Here is a 17,966-nt window from a genome sequence, read left to right as displayed (position 1 = left end):
CAGAAACATCTTTAATGGTTTTACATTTCTGGAAGCATTTCTGGTGTTTTTGTTTGTTTTTTACAGAGGTGCTTTTTTTAAAAAAAATGATAATAACATGTTGGACACAATACCTTTTCTTTATCAGCTCTGTTTAACTGGTGTATTTGTAGACTAGCTACACACAGCTTTCCCATGCCGGAGGAGAGATAAAAGGAAAGAGTTCATTACGCTGAAGCATCTTCATAAAAGTGGTATGAGCTGAGTCTAAATCACACTGGGTTTGGATTGGCAGAAGCGATGGAAGCCTATGATGGTGAGGATGGTTGTGTTTGGTAGAATGTATTGATGGATGTGTGAGTGGAGATGAATGGGAAAAGATGGAGAGCCTCTGTATGCGCACATGTGTGGCTTGTTGGTGTGCTGAGTGATAGGGAATAGTGTTTTGTCGGTGATGAATGATGAGAAGAGCAAAATAAGGCTATGGAAAATGGGATGATGAGCCATTCCTCTAGGGTTGAAGAGAGATGGGGAGAAAATCATTGTGTGTTTTCTGGGGTAAACAGGTCAATGGATAGACCTATAAAGGCATTTAGAGGGCAGTTGATCAGGGAGGAGGGTTCCCAGAATATGGGGATCCAAAATAAGTTTATTATACCACATATGCTCTTATTTTCTGGCTGATGTTCACTTCCTCACCCCCCTTTCTCATGCGTGGAAATGTTCAGTTCTTGTTACTGTAGCATAGACCAAATGTGGTTTCAGGCTGAAGCTGCCACCATGTGGAGTACTGGGACCTTCAAATCCCCATTTGGCTCACTGGGTGACCTTGGGCCAGTCACTGCCTGTCAGCTTAAACCTACCTTGCAGGATTGTTTTGAGGATTAAATGAGGAGGGGGAAGAACCATGTGTGCAACCTTGAGCTTTTTTTTGGGGGGGGGAAGAAGACCATAAAGGCAATAAATAAATACTACAAATAATAATTAAGAAAAGAGCAGAAGCGGGGACATGTACCAAGAGCCCCTAAAGGGGCAAATGGAGGCAGGAGGATTTCTGGGCAGTAATTGTCCATCACTTAAGAGGGCTGCCTAGGTAAAGCACAACTGACAGATTTCTGGGCTTCATTCTCCCCACCCAGGACCTCAAAGGCAAGGGTTCTGTTCCCAAGGCTCTCCCCACCCTTTTCATTATGCTTTTCCCAACCTGGCCCTGTCCATATACTTATGTTAAATAAATGAAAATAAAATAATAATGGTGGTACCAAGTCGTACTCAGAGTAGGACCCCCCCCCAAAAAAAATTAAAAATCAATGGACTTCAGTTACTCAAGTCACACTACTGGGTGTGATGAATGTTGAGTATAGCCTTATGTATTTTGGGGTGTGTGCAAGTATGGAATAAAATATAGCCTTGTATAAAATTTCCCCAAAGGTACAAATTTCGTCAAACTTTATTGATACACTGCACAATCACAACCATCTCTTATTCTTCCTGAATTAGAAAAGGTTACAACTACAATGTAACATGCACAAAATTCAGGTAGTATATTCACCCTTTTTAATACGATTATTGACAGGAAAAAGAGACTTGATCTTGTTTGATTTAAGAGATCAAAAAAATAAGTTTTTTTTCTAGAAGGCGGACAGAATAAAATAAAATAAAATTAAAAAAGCCTTTGAAAACTTTCATTTGATTTTTCTCTTTTTTCTCATTAAAGCATTTTAACACTGATAATTGATTTACTACTTTGCTTATTTTTTTTAGTTTTCTTTTTTTAAAAGGATGAAATTGTGTGAAAACATTGTTCACGCCCATAGCTTTGACACAGCTGGAAGAATTGCACCATTGATAAGTCACAGAAGAACGTGTAAGTCTAGCAAAGATAAGGACTCTGAAATCTGACAGGTTAACGGTTTCATACACCCAACATGTTTTCCTCACAATTGCACTTATACATTGCACAAGTAACTTGAATGACCCCCCCCTAAAAATAATAATTTCCCCAGTAGCTGCAAACAGAAGCAATTATTAAATTCTGGGTCTTATTTTTGTCTGCTTAACTTAGAAGAGTGAGTCGTGTGGCTTCATCAGGGCTAAGGGAAAGTCTCCATCACGAAACTGTGTGTGGTGGGGAGCCATAGTCGATGTCCTTGATGCAAAGGACCAGGCGTCAACATTGTTTGCTTTTGAGACAGATACGTTTAATTTTCCCTTTAGTTGTCTTGGCCTTAAATCTAGCAGGTTGGGTTTTGTTTTGTTTTGTTTTGTTTTAAGCAGACCTGAACAAAATCTGACACACTTGTTTTGCTCAGTCATCTTTCCTAGGCATGGGAGCTCCTGAGCGCATGTAGGGCTTCCCCATTCATTTCACTGGAGGGAGCAGACCCCAAAGAATATTTCAGTGCACAGAATAAACCCTTATGAACTGAAAGGGGAACACCATATGTGCAGGAAAGCTCTGTGCATCTATGATTGCACAGGGATCTACAGTCAGGGTGAATGCAGATTTATGAAATATTCAAATTTTAGGGAATATGACCAAGCGTATATCCGAAAGCGTTGGCTACTTATATTCCAATCTGGTTTGCATGCAACAGCTCTGAGGATGTGCACAGAGCTCCACATGAGCTTTCATGGAGCCTCACATGCACACAGAAACCTCCATGAAGCTTTGGGTTGCAGCCTTAATGGATAATATACACAGATCAAATGTATTCTTCTATGCTTCTAAAACTGCAGAGAGCATTTGTCCTCAAATGAATGTAGAGCGGACTTTGGCATTTATTTGTTTTTAAAAGGCTTGTTCTCAGATGCCAGTAGGTATAATGCTTGCCATTTATAAAGGTTATTTGGAACTCCCCCTTTTGTTTGTGTGTGTGTGCATGGAGGGGAATTTGTACATAATTTTTTCCTTTTAGTTCCCCAAATCTAGAAACACACAAATGGCTTAAACTTTTGCTGTTGGTGGTTGTGAAGCATATAGATCAGAAGCTGTCTCAGTGTGAAGTCTTTGGCTTTCCCTTTCTCCAAGCCTCTCCATGGTGAGAGGCAAAGACTGTCGTTTCGGCAGTAAGGAGCAGTTCTTCCGCAAGGCTGTTGCATCCCTTTCCTTGGCACAGCAAGGAGCGTGTCCAATGTGCATCCACAGCTTTCTGAAACTGCTGCTCATGGATGCTCAAAAGATGCATTTGAGAAGATTCTTCTTCGGGAGGAGGATTGACCACTGCATCATCTTGATCAGGAACTCTAGCCATCAGGCATATATGTAGAATGCAGTCTTCTGCTCACATTGCCAATTTTCATGAGGATTTTCAGAAAGACACCACAATTTTGCTGTACCAAACTTTGTTGCAAACTTCCTCTACTATTTTGTTGTCGTTGTTGTTGCATTCCTTGTTAATAAGCACCAGGAAACCATTCCTTATTATTTTTATTGGCAGCAAAGAAAGGAAGTTGGCTGCTTTTGACCTACAATTTCTTGTCTCTCCGTGTGTGTGTTTAAAAAATGTTGAGGTGTTAGTATTATTCAGTTGAAAATAATCTAAGTTGAATACATATTATTAAAATCATAGAACCATAGAACTGTAGAGTTGGAAAAGACCCCAAGGGCAATCTAGTCCAACCACCTGCAATGCAGGAATCACAGCTAAATAATCCTTGACAGATAGCCAGCCAACCTCTGTTGAAAAACATCAAGTGAAGGAAAGTTCACCCCTTTCCAAGCTACTCTGTTCCACTGCCAAATAGCTCTTACCATAAGAAAGTTCTTCCTAATACTTAGTCAGAATCTCTTTTCTTGTAATTTATATCTGCTGGTTTGGGCCCTTCCCTCTGGAACAGCAGCAAACAGGCTTTTTCCATGCGACAGCCCTTCAGATACTTGAAGATGGCTATTATTATTCCCCCCCACACACATCCAAAATGCCTTGTGGCACATTGACATTAAGCTTGATTGTAACACAGGTGTCGCTTGGAGATTTATATAGTATGGGTAGATCCACACCAGCCATTGAAAGAACATTCAATACACATGACTTCCCCCAAAGAATCACAGAACTGAAGTTTCCCCTCGCAGAGCTATAATTTGCAGTTCCCACAGTCCCCAGGATTCTTTGGGGGAAAGGTGTGTGCTTAAAATGTGTGTTAGATGTGCTTTAAATGAACAGTGTGGCTCTGCCCTGTATTTCTGCTTTCTTGAGGAGGAAGATGCCAAAGCATCTTCCTGAAGCAATTCGGCATGCTCTTCATACATAAGTGAGGTTCACACTGCCCTTCAACTTTTCACATGCTATCTGCATTACCAGTTTGGACAAAGATAAATGATTTGTATTGCAAACAAGCATTCTGGCCAATGCAGCCTTTGCATTCCCATTATGAATAGTGGCAATCAACTAAGCTGTCCTGTCAGGGAAAGGATTTCCACTTGTGCAATGAGACTTTTGCCCCTCTCCTCCTCCCGTGCACATCCCACAGGCTCCCCAAACCTGCTCTGGAAGGATGGGAGGACCCTTTGAACAGATTTTAAGAGTATGTGGGGGGAGGGGATCCTTGTGTTGATAGGATGTGCTGCACAGTTCAGTGGCAGATCCTATGCAAAGTAGTCCCAGGCTCTCTCTCACACACATCTCTAGATAGGGTCAGAAAAGGCTACATTTGCACCATGTATTTAAAGCACTATGATGCAACTTTAAACAGTCATGGCTTCCCACAAAGAATTCTGGGAGCTTTGATTTTTTGAGATTGCTGGAGGTTTTTAGGAGAGACCCCTTAACACCCCCCCAAAAAAGAAAACTACAATTCCCCAAGTTCCTGTGATGAGGGATTGATTGTTAAACCACTTTGGGAAGAGAACAAGGGGGCCTCCTGTCACCTCACAGAACCCTTACAAACTAGCGCTCCCAGATATCACGACCATTTAAAGTGGTATCATAGTGCTTCAAACATATGGTGTGAAGGCTGCCCAAGACTCCTGTCTGAAACTTTGGAGAACCACTCCTAATCACTGTGAAGTCAATAAAAAAGCTTTTTTCTTGGTATAAGGCAACTTCCAATGTTTCACGGCAGAAGAGCCTCATTAAGCCTCAGATGTGAAGTCTCCTCCAACAAATGGAAGTTACTAGGGTTCGTGCCATTCACAGCTAACTTATCCTATTGATTTCAATGAGACTTAAGTGACTATGATTAGGATCAATGGCAGCAATCCTGGGTCCAGCTACTCATACAAAGTCTCACTGAAGTGAATGGGCACAGGCAACTGCACTTGGGTTCATTCACAACCAACTGACATGACTTACCAAGTGCTGGTGCTGCACAATCTCCATTCATTTCAGTGAAGCCAGACTGGAAGCTTCCTGCAAGGCCTTGCTGATATGAATGGAGGCCCATGTTTGCTGCCCCAGTCCCAGTCCCAGCTAAGTTTTGTATTATTATTATTATTTATTAAATTTGTATACCACCCTTAATCTGCTGATCTCAGGGTACCAGGGGGCCAGTGCATGGAGCTATCCAGCCCTCAAAACACGCCTTTTAAAGAACTTTGTTCTGAATGCATCCAGATAATATTTGCAAACACCATGCATCAGGCACTTAATTTTAACGGCTATCAGGCAAATTTAGTACAGTACATGGTGAATCACCAGTTCTTCAGTGCACATGGTTCTGGAAGGAATTATCCACTTTCCTTACAGAAAACTTCCAACAGAACTTCATCATTGTCATCATCATTTGAAGGTAGAGGTTCTCCTCAATCCTTCCACTTAGTTCCAGCCCTCCTCCATGGGGCTTGCAGGACATTCTAAGACAAGGTACCAGAGACTGGCGTGCAAAATCAACACAATGCTCACAGAATAGAATTGCCTGGGATTAGCTTTCTAGAGCTGATTGCTCAGCGAAACTTCCATATTTAAGCCCTCGGGAGTTTCCCAGCAGGATTTTAAATATAATTTATTTCCCTAGCCTGTTTCTGAAAGTTACAATGTCTCTTCCACCCACAACTCTGTTACAGTCAGTCATCCTTTTGGGACTAATGACGCTCTGTGTCTCCAGGTTTATACCAATTCTGTCCAAGGAACAAGAGGCCCTAGAATTCTATCTAGTGACTTCCAGAGCCAGTTCAAACACAACAGTTCTTATGCTTAGGTCAACTTTGACATTGATCTAAGTCAACTAGGAACACAGCTGAAGAACATGTGTGCGTGTGTGTGCGCACACGCGTGCGTGCGTGCGTGTACACACACACCCCACTAATAAAACAATCCAGTAGACTCAACCTGTTGCTGAAGTCAGAACAAGTCAAATCTCTCCCATATCCTTAGAGGCTAGATAGTGAAAGGCCATCTCCATCATAAGCATGAAGTGGCATCTAGCTGAGTTTTGACTTCATCCAGCAAAGCAATTCCTGCTGGGGCACAAAACTATTTTGCATTAAAAGACACTGCTGCAAATTCCTTGTAGAGATTCAATCAGCATCCCAATGGCTTGTGATTTTGCTCTCTTCATAGTAACATGCTTCTGCGCAGCCTTCCAGTTAAGGTGCTTTTCCTTCCTTAGAAGGTATTGTGTGTGTGTTTGTGTGTTGAGCTACGCTGCCCCATCATTCCACTATTGGAAGGACAGCATATGCTAAAATTGACGGAACAACAAAAACATGTTCAGAAGCCGTATGCGCCAGTTCTCTCTCTTATCTCCCTCCCTTTTCCCCACCCCCCATAAGGGCCTGACTACTACATCTCCATTTCTTGATATGTGAAGGAAAGCTTGCTACTTTCAGCAGAAAAAAAATAAGCTATGGGAAGCAAAGGCTATACATTCAATAATAATGCATTTATGGTGGATTTGTGTTCATCATTCATGTTAAAGCAAAGTCTGAGCCTTTCAACCTGTTTTGCTTAAAAAAATGAATATACCACCCAAATGTTTAGTCTTGTATAAGTAAATATCAGACTCTTTTAAATCATTCGTGTTTTACATGTATAGATAATCTAGACACCTTGAATCATCCAGGTAGACCCATTGGGAATCACCACCAGTCACTTGCCATCCACAAGGTCATTTTAGTGTTCCCAAGACATGGCTGTTAGCAGCTCAGTACAGCAGGCATCATACTTCCTTACTGCTTTTGGGACTTCCAGTCTTGACTTGACTTCCAGTCTTGACTTGTACAGGATGGTCTCAATACCATCATTCTATGGGGAAAGTTGTCTAAGAGGGGAAAAAATGTAGCATGGGTAAACTGTTGTTACTAGTTTTTCCATCTCTTTTCCCACCTGTATGCATAACAGAGGAAACAGCATAAATTCGACAGAGAGCTAATTGGTTCCCCCACACAGCTGGTTTTCATAAAATAGTGTGTAATTACTCTATTCATCCCCATTTGTCCTACTCAGTCCTGGGGCAAGATCTGAAATGGGCAATGTTTGATTTAAAGAGCGCTGACCTGTTGATAGTATATCTCTCCAAATCAACCTTGGTGGATGTCTGTCGTTGTCATGCTTTCAATCCACAAAATAGATTCCAAAGACATCACGTCCCAGAAAATAGATTCCTGCACTCCTTGTTGGCACCAGAACTCCTTCTCTGCCACAACCTCTGTTGTTGTTTGGGCAGAAGTGGCTCTCCGTGTAGGTCATGTCCTGCACCCATCAGGCAAGGAGTGGGCAGTGCCAGAAATTCCAGAAACTGAGTCCTCAGAGTGAAATGAAACTTTTGACAATGTGATCCGTTGCTTGGCTTTAGCAAATAGTGACCTGAAAGATCCCCCAACCTTTTTTTTTTTTTTTTTTAGGGCTCAGAGGAGAGCCTCAGAGATGCAGGAAATCACGATTTTCTTGATTTCTCATTCCCATTTCCTTTCCCCTCCCCTTCAATGTTAATTAAATACTTGGAAAGAGTTGGTGCTCAATTCCCCCCTGCTCAAAAGGTTCTTAAACAAATGCCAGGCGAATTTCCCAACAAACTAGCAAAGGAATTGCTCCCCCCCCCCCCATTGGCAGCTTATGATGGGATGGACTTGTCAGTGGACAAAGGGGATGGCAGGGCAAATTTGGGCTGGAGAGATGATGTGCCAAATCTATTTCAAAGCCCATATGCTAAAGAATATTGGGAGCACTGTAATAAATGGTAGAATACTCCCCACCCACCCCCCAAAAAAATCACAATGTCATCTTTAGTGACTTACTTTTAAGGCAATGCTTAGAACTGCAAAAATTTAGTTAGGGACAGGTTTATGCCATTTTAAGGCGAGGATATGAGAGGCATAAAAACCAATGATTTCCGCATAAGCGTATCTGGCGGAGTGCTACTGAATGCTATGCCTTTGTGGTCACAATTCTCTTTGATTTTATAATGTACCTTATTTGTTTATCTGTGCCACTGGTTCTGACCCTACGTGAATTGCCCCTCAATGTCCTCCTTTTACAGAAAAGGCACCCGCTCCCGAAAAAAAGAGACGAGGCTCCCACAAAATTTCAAAATAATAATGGGTTAAATTATGAGGAATTTAAATGTTGACTACATGAAGTTGCAACTCAATAAAGGTGATTATACTGATGGATGGGTGGAAGTGCAGATGGGGAACCGAGAAGGAGATATTCGTATTAAAAAGGGGGGGACGACTCCAGATAATTACATTGATAGATTGATAAATATGGCAAATATATGGCTGGAAAGGCAGATGGATGGATAATTAGATGGATGGATAATTAGATGGATGGGTGAATGGGCAGAACAGTGGTATGATTATACTGATAAATGGGAGATGCATGACTTGCTGTTCTGTCAATTTATCGAGATTGAGGAGTCACTCTGAGTTTAAAAAGAGGGGAGAGGAAGCCGGGCACGCCCCGGGCTTCCTTTTCATGTGCTCCCAACAGTGGAGGAAATCTCTGTCTGAATGTGTGAGCGGACCATCGTCCCTCCCAGCCCTCATGCTTCCATATGCAATCCATATGCTAGGGTGGGAGGGAATGGGGCAAGAGGATGGCATTGGAGGCAGGGTTGCAACCCCATGAAAACATCCATCCAGACGGAAGCGAGTTGAAACCAGAGTGTAATCGGACACTTAGAAACATGAACAGGTATGTACAGTGTTACAAGTAGAAAGAACAATCCTTTTGCTCAAGAGACACAGAGATAATAGGACACTTTTTGACTTGCTTCCCCCCCCTCCCCGACTTCCTGTTGTGCATCATCTCTCAGGACCAAGAGGTCTTATTCTCCTGGGGCAATTTTTGGGGCGGGCTCCACTGAGGATGGTAAAATGAGAGGTTGACATGTTTTCTTTTTCTTTTTAATATATAAATAGGGTATTTTCGAAGGGTGGTGGGGTCAAAGGGAAGGGAAATGAAAACTAATTCTGCTTTTGGGAAATACCCATGATTGGCCGATCCTGAATGGGTGCTTGACCTGGAACCCAGCTGGTCCTCCCCCTCCCCTTGCCCTTCCGGCAGTATGTTCAAGCTGTAGACGGCTGTTGCTGTTTCTTAACCCCCTCCCACCCCCCAGCAGTGTGGATGGTTAAAAGTCTGTGGTGTGGGAGAAGCCAGGCGTCATCTGCAAGGACCCTCGCTTTTCTTATCAAAACTTGAGGAGGAAATGAGCAAAGAGGGTGCCTGATAGCCAGAGGCAGGCCATCGCTCTGGAAGCTGCATTGTTGCCATCGTGGACTGCTCCTGGGCCTGGATCAAGTGAGACAAGAGAGAGAGAGAGAGAAATAGAGAAGCTGGTTATTATTTCAAGGATAAAGGGGTGAAGGGTCATAGCTCAGTGGTAGAACATCTGCTCTGCAAGCAGAAGGTCCCAGGTTCAATCCCCAGCATCTCTAGATAGAGTTGAGAGACACTCCTGCCTTAACTCATCGAGAGCTACTGCCGGTTATATGTAGACAGTTCTGAGCAACATGGACCAATGGTTTTGACTCGGTATAAGGCAGTGTTCCTATGTATTCAGGAGACAGAGAATTCAAGTATTTTTCAAAAGTGTTGGAAGGAGTGTCTGGGATGGGCAGTGCTGGTTTCAGGTTTGGGGTGGGGGCCTTGGATAGAATGATTTCAGGGACACTCCCCTCCAATATCAAAGCAGTGCCTCCTCCTTTGTTTGACACACTGAAAGTCCTCAGCTGTACTGCTGTGATAGGAACTTGCGTGAGATTCATTTACAACTCATTCTCACATAGGACCTACTTCAGAAGTAACGTTAGCCCATAGTTTAGCAGTATGAGAGCATGCTTCTGTCCTGCTGCTTCATCTCTCCTCCTCCAGCATGCCGGTGATGAGGAATTGTTTGATTCCTGGTTTAGCTAACCATGGTTTATAGTTACATGTGAAAGGGGCAAACTCTGGTTAGTTCATAAAGTTTAAACTCTACAAACTAAGGTTTGTTGAAATATACCAGGATCAATCCATGATTTCTGATCTTGGCTTGTTCCAACAAACAGAGTTCCCCATTCAGACATAATGAGGAATGCCAGGACACAGATATTTTCATTCTCTTTCTTGGGGCCATACTAGAAGAGAGGATATTCCATGAGTGCAAAGTTGCGTTCAGACACGGGGAATACTGCATTAGTTGTCCTGATTATAATGCTGGCACTTCTGTCTCTTTTTCTAAGGTTCCATTTACACTGCAGTACCTGTTGTGCTATGGAACTGTGGCTATGCTAAATTCCATTCACACCACTGGGTGTGGTGTGAGCCAACTACAAATGTCATGACTCCCCCACCCTTTCTGCACATGCATTCTTCCATTGCCCCATGATTGCTCCATGAAAAGAGCAGTAAAGTACTTTATCCTGGTATATTGCTCCATATTTTGTCACTTTGCACTCATTATGTTGTGTATTAAGGGGGCTGCAAATGGATTTCCCCCACCTGGAATCAAATAACATGGAAGTGAGCACTAAACATGCACTACATTCCACTACCTTTATGGAAGTGGCTTTTATGTTGTGCGAAAGCTCACATAAAACATGAAAATTCGTAGTTAGAAAAACATTGAGGGAAATGGAATAAACTGCCACGTGAATGCAGCCAATGGCTCATTGTTGCTAATTCATGTAAGATGGACCCAGCAGACAAAAAAAGTAGGACATAAAGCAAAATCTGCTAATATATAACACTTCTCAGAGTGGCCACACAGAATAAGACAGAAATAAAGATATGTATGGCAAAAGAACAAGCAATCCTACCATAAACAAATGAAACGGCAACAATTTAAAATATAATACAAAGAACTTGGCAGCAGCAAGACATTGAGAGCTTATCAAAAGAGAGGTTTTAAGTTTAAAGGGGGAAAGGGGGTGGGGGGAAAGAGAGGTTTTAAGAGGGAAGGTATTCTAGACCTATAGCACCAACACTAAAAAGGCCTTGCTTTTTGTGCTTGTTGACCAAACAGCCCAAGGTGATGGTATGGAAAGCAAGACCTGCAGAGCTTATTTTAAGGACTGCACCAGTCTCTATGTGGGAAGAGAACTGTCTCTTGCTTTATTGCTCTCTCCAACCTGCTTCTTCCTTACTTTGACTGGAAAGGCAATAAATATTAGTGCCTGTGCTGGGAAAGGAGGGCGCTACAAAGCATATTTCCCTTTTAAAGGTAAAGGGACCCCTGACCATTAGGTCCAGTCGTGGCTGACTCTGGGGTTGTGGTGCTCATCTTGTTTTATTGACCGAGGGAGCCGGCGCACAGCTTCCGGATTATGTGGCCAGCATGACTAAGCTGCTTCTGGCGAACGAGAGCAGCGCACGGAAATGCCGTTTACCTTCCCGACGGAGCAGTACCTATTTATCTACTTGCACTTTGAGGTGCTTTCGAACTGCTAGGTTGGCAGGAGCAGGGACTGAGCGACAGGAGCTCACCCAGTCTCGGGGATTCAAACCGCTGACCTTCTGATCAGCAGGTCCTAGGCTCTGTGGTTTAACCCACAGAGCCTCTGTAAATTGGGGATAGGGAACCTGTGGCCCTCAATATGTTGCTGCACTGCAGCTCCCACCGTCCCTCACCACTGAGCATGCTGGCTGGCACCAACATGAGCTGAAATAAAATAAAAATCTGGAAGGGTACAGGAAGGCTGTTGAGAGATTTGCAAAGCTCATAAGAAACCCTCTCTTGCTAACTTAAGAGCTGCATTGCCCCCAAGCTACCCCCTCCCGCTCCTCACCAATCCCCACTGCAACAATTAGCAACCAAAGAGGCTGGCAACCCTTTGTGCTGATTGATTCATTAATCTGTAATTTTATTGCAACACTGATTGACTCGGAGTCCTGGAATAGAACACATCTGTGCCGAGCTCCTCCCATCTGGAACTCTTTATGAAGTAACTGCTCTTAAATGTTTTACACTCTTGTAGTTTCGTTCTCTAGTGAGTGCTTCCCCCTCCCACCAGCCCCCATCCGTTCCTGTCCCTCCAGTCTCAGTACATGCAAAGCACTGCTTTCGGTTGTTGTTTAACTAGCTGAATGGCACTCGTCTAATTAAAAATTGATAATGACCACAGTGCACGGGTAGACTGCAAAAGGAGACCGCGGCAATACAGGCTTGGATAATGGGACTGCCATTCCTCTTTCCCCTCTTTTTTCTTTAATACCGGGGGATAGTTCCAGTAATGATGCATTGATTTTTATTGCTTCCCTTAAAAAAAAATTGTACTGTATTTCCAGCACACACAGGTTACGAGCGGCTGACTCTTGCTTTTGGGTCTCTGGATCTATAAAGGCAACATCCGAGGCTATGATGGGGATTGCCAACCTAGTGCCCGTGGGCACACATCTACCTGCACAGACCTTCTCAATGTATCTACATGACAGGTGCCCTCCCCCTGTAAACATAGGTTTGTAAGAGACATTTTACTGTAGCCATTAAAATATGTGGTGACTAGGCTCACATTCACACCATATGTTTAAAGGGCTATACCACTTTGAATAATCATGGCTTCTCCATGACATTTCTGGAAGGTGCAGTTCATTACAGGTGCTGAGAGTTCTTAGGAGACCTCTCCATTCCCTACACGGAATTACAATTCCCAGACTGGCTTAACAACCAATCCTTCCTCACAGGGAACTCTGGGAATTGTAGTTCTGGGAGGGGGAATGAAGGTTCTCCTAACAACTCTCAGCAACATTAACAAACCACAGCTCCCAGGATTCTTTGGGAGAAGCCATGCCAGTTGAGAGTGTTATCATAGTGCTTTGAATTTATGGTGAGAATGTGCCCCCCAAATGTTGGCAAGCCAAAGTTGTGACTTTTGTGCATGGAAAGCAAACAAGTAGGAAATACACTGGTAGCCTGTATCTCTTTCTACATACATAGCATGTGCTTCTTGGAGGTGCCTCCCTGCAAAAAATCCTGTATGGGAATTCAGTCATTCTGCACTCTCATATAAACTGTCTATGGGTTGCATCCACAGTATTGCTAAGTAATGTGTTTTGCCAGCACAGGGATTTCTGCTTCTGCAACAGGATTTCCCTCTCCTTGCCCCATGTAACCTATATATCTGCTGTATGGGTTCCCACAACTCTCTGGAGCAGATTTTGTGAGGGGGGGGTTGCATGTGGGGGGAAGAGATGTGGGGGGATCTCGATGCTCAAGCACAAATTTTTGTGCTGATGATATGTGTTAGTTAGATACCACCGTCCATCTGCACCTCTCAGACTAATGGGCAGATCAAAGAGCTCTTGGTCACCAGATTTTGTGCTTTCCCAATGCTCTGATGCAGTTCTTGCTTCCAAAATAATTACCAAAATGTATCTGAAAATAGGCAGTTTGGGAGATAATGCATTTAGAAATGCATATTTGGAGAGAGAATAGGTTTTAAAATGCATTGCTAAATGCCTACTTTGTGGGATTTTGTGCTGATATTGTTGTACCAGCTGAGCAAAGAGAATTTTCTTCCCCACTGAGGAACATGGCTCACTCCCTGGGAAATTTTCTCTTTTGGCGCCCCCCTTACACACACACTGCCACCCACAGACAGGGCAAAGTTTCTGAGAGTCTGTTTCCCCCCTCAGCCCTCTTCTGTTCACATGTGTTTATATCTATATCTATATATTCGCATTCTTCTTCTGACTTTAGACATCAGTTTTCATGGTGGCTTACAAATGTAATGATGAGGCATAACAATACGAGACGACAATGTGATTCAAAGCAATGAGGAGCAACATTTAAAGGCAGCACACAGGCCATATAGCTTCATGCAAACCCAGGAAACCCAGGCGTGAGCATCAAAGGGAAACTGAGTCAAGCAACAGCAAGGATGTCTGCAGATGCAGTAAGTGGGGTGAGTGGATAACTGTGGGGCAGAGAAGAAACCAAAGCAAAACAGGGGTTGCGCAAAGTCTAATTAGCAAGGGGTGATTCTGTCAATTTCAGTTTCTTATTTTTCCTGCTCCTTAAACTCAATTAAGGGACGCAGGTGGCGCTGTGGTCTAAACCACTGAGCCTCTTGGGCTTGCCGATCAGAAGGTTGGTGGTTTGAATCCTTGTGATGGGGTGAGCTCCTGCCGCTCTGTCCCAGCTCCTGCCAACCTAGCAGTTCAAAAGCACACCAAAAAGTGCAAGTAGATAAATAGGTACCACTCAGGCGGGAAGGTAAATGGCGTTTCCGTGCGCTACTCTGGTTTTGGTGTTCCGTTGCACCAGAAGTGGCTTAGTCATGCTGGCCACATGACCCGGAAAAACTGTCTGTGGACAAACGCCAGCTCCCTCGGCCTGTAAAGTGAGATGAGCACCACAACCCAGAGTCGTCTGCAACTGGACTTAATTGTCAGAGGTCCTTTACCTTTACCTTTTAAATCAGTTATCCACATTTCCATATTGCTTTGCCTTTTTTTTTAAGTTCTCATGAAAAATTATCAGCATTCTCATGCAAATTTTGTGTAGTTTTTACCTGATATGCATATTTGGCAGAGCATAGTGGTATGCCAGATTCACTAATAGATGCATTTTTGCACATGTTATGAAATGAAGCAAGATAATTGGTTTGGAAGCGGGGGAGGAAATCACTAAGAGGTGACATTTCCCAGATATTTCCAACTGGTTTTCTTACTGAATGGTGCTAAATGTGGTAAAACCGATATTTATCTGCATTCAGATAAACATTTATGTTGGGATTCACTAAAAGAACCCCCAAATTGTGATGGCCATTTGTAGAGGCAAAACTGAAGGGGAAATCCATAATTTTTGAGCTGCCCGATACAAATTTGACCCATGTTTTTTTAATGCTGGAGATCTAGCCTGTTTATGATGCGCCTAACAATTCCCCTTCATCGCTCTTAAATAAATGCAATCAGCAAAAATTGCAGCAAAAATCAAAGGATTCTTTAAAGAAAAGAGATTCAGGGGAGAGAAAGGCAGGAAAAGAATCCTCGGTGCATAATTATACGCCAAGTTAAATTTCTAGATGCTCAGCCGCAACCTGAACTTTAAAAAGGAACAAGAAGTGAGCTTTCTAACCTCATTAATTTTAAGACAAGGGGATAACAACTATTGTAACGGCAAAAAATTAAAAATAATGGCAGGAGAGAATCTAATTAGCTCCTGTGTTCCTGAATAAGTGGAGAGTTACAAACCCATTTTCTGCAATGAAAAACCAGCTTAGCCAAATTGTTTCATCGCAAACAGAACTTTTATTTTGCTTAATTACAACAGAATGCAGCATTGTGTTCACGAGCATCTACCCAGACAATCTTTGTAGAGCAATTCAAATGAGTTTTGTTGTTAAGGGGAATTCAGCGTTCTCCTTTCCTTTTCCTTTTTTTGTGTGTCTTTCTTTCCTTGGTACTTGGAAATCAAATATGGTTTGTGCTCATTCAACGCTGAGATTGGAAGTGTTTGTGAGTCTTTCTATAGAGGAGGGGGAGGCTAATTCAAGTCTGGAGCCAAAGGCAGCACCATTCTGCAAAGAAAGGGAAAGGTGGAGGGGGGCAGCGATGTTGTGTGTCTCTGCTGACATTAGCAAATGCTGAACTGACTGTGTCAGAACTAGGAATGCTACGACTAATAACCAGATGCCAATGATTCGGGAAGAAGGGGCTGGGGTAGAGAATACTCATCAGAAATAAAATGTGAAATGTCTGCATTTTTTTTCTAATGGGTTGACATTTTGCAGGTTGGGGAAAATGTAACGGAATCTATCAGTGCTGCTGTCAGCCAAAAGAAAGCCAGCCCTATGATTCAATCCTTCCTCCGTAACGAAACTTGAGATGGCAGTGGGGAAATCCTCATTTAAGGTGAAACGGAAAGGCCCTCTTTCTATCTGAAAACATGGAATAATGCCAGCTTCCCATAACTGAGCAGTTTTCATTACGTGGGCACTTCTGACTTGAATGGTTTCAGATCTCAGGGTTATTAGCAACCCGAGCCACTGTCAGATAGCATAATGCAAGCGTCGGGAAAACTTTTGCCCTCCAGATGTGGATCAGCCCTATCAAGCATGGTCAATGGCCGGGGATGATGGGAGTTGTAGTTCAGCAACATTTGGAAGGCCAAAGGTTCCCCACACTTGATATGGAGAAAGACACAGTTGTGATTGTTTGATAAGAGCAAGTTACTATGACTCTTTTCCAATGTGGAAATGCATGATGGGAATTGTAGTCCAGCTACATCTGGTAGGCCACAGGCTTCCCACCTGTACTTTAAAAGCTGGACTTGTTGAAAACATGTGCATTCGATTCCATTTTGAGGATTTGGGTGTGTTGAAAAATACAAAAAAATAACATTTTAATATGTTAAAATATACCCCCACCCCCCCCAAAAAACCCAAACCCCTCTACCATTGCCATAGCTTATACAATTCGGCAGCTGTTCGGAAGTCAGCAAGGAATAACCCTGAGTCAGGTGGGTGATGCATCAAAACACTCAAGGTCTTTATTTCAGGCAGGCACTTGAGAAACAGATGTCACTGTGACCTTAGGCTTATGTATAGAAACAGAGAGAGAGACGTCAGTTCTATCAATACTCTCCATCTCTCTAGTCTGGCTCTGTGTTTTAATATTGTGTTCCCGGAAGGTTGGCTGAGATTTAGCAGAAGTTTAGCAGGAGTATCTCAAAGAGAAAGCACTGCTACAGACTCCTTCCTCTCTGACTACTTTACATGCAAAGAACCATAACTGGGATTGCTTCCGTTATATTTTCATTTTTGGGAGGGATTGCTCTCTACCCCGACATGTTGTTGTTATTGTTTATATTATTATTTTCCCCATTTTTATATATAATTCATTTGAAACTGAAAATCAAGAACACACACACACAGAGGCTATAATTTGGGTAGTAGGGAAGGGTCGATCTGCCAATTTAGGGTCTCTCTGTTTCTCATTTTTCCAAAGATGTTCAAGGAAATTATTTAGCATTTTAGTGTGGATTTATCCAAATAAGCCCCCTTTTCCTCCCATATGCACCTTTGACTAACATGCATAGTTTTGCAAGCAATTTCCCCTAATATGATGCATTTTGCATGTTATTTTCACCAATACATTTCCATGCACACTTTTAGATGCATTTTGTAAACATTGTTGGGGAACATTACTGCAAAATCTGGTTAAATGCAAATTTCAAAGGATGGCTGTGTTTTGGTTCTGTTACTGTTTCAGAAAGCTGCTAAATTTGCTTTTAAATGTGAACTGAATCAGATATCTCCCTCGTCCCTATCTCATAATCACGAGCATCAGCTTTTGTGAAAGTGGGCTGCTACATGCAGAAAACATTCCTTGCATATATTAGTTCTCCCTTTGCCCTTCCAGTTCCTTCCCTCTCTTGCAGTGTCAATATTTAGCTTTTAAAAAGAGAGAAAATCTCAGTGCAGCACTTAGATTTAAGTGCTATACAAATAAACATCATTTGGAGCAGATGAAGTAGCAGGCAGGCAGCCTGTCCGCCGTTGTTGATCTTCTCTGTGCACTCTGAAGCCACAGGGGAGTGCTGAACTTCCTCGACAGTGGGCTCTCCATTCCCAAGGAGCAGCAGTAAGGCATTGTGCCCTAGAAGGCCTTCCAAAATTCTAT

The 17,966-nt window shown here is 42.8% G+C and overlaps 1 protein-coding gene across 5 annotated transcripts in view; it reads right to left on the bottom strand.

Annotated features, from left to right (window-relative positions):
- Positions 1–4,180: 4,180 nt before the first annotated feature.
- The window catches only part of LOC310695252 (opioid-binding protein/cell adhesion molecule homolog), a 748,573-nt gene continuing 734,787 nt past the window's right edge, over positions 4,181–17,966 (bottom strand). For all 5 annotated transcript variants that reach the window (XM_083479393.1, XM_083479392.1, XM_083479395.1 and 2 more), the window contains one exon: positions 4,181–9,653. In XM_083479393.1, the coding sequence (XP_083335519.1) occupies positions 9,553–9,653 (101 nt within the window). In that variant the 3' untranslated portion in view covers positions 4,181–9,552. The remainder of the gene's footprint in view (positions 9,654–17,966) is intronic.

Source organism: Podarcis liolepis (assembly GCF_965112155.1).
Source record: "Podarcis liolepis genome assembly, chromosome: 16".
NCBI lineage: Eukaryota > Metazoa > Chordata > Lepidosauria > Squamata > Lacertidae > Podarcis > Podarcis liolepis.
Note: the sequence above shows the minus strand (reverse complement) of the source record. Positions and strands in the feature narration are given on the sequence as shown.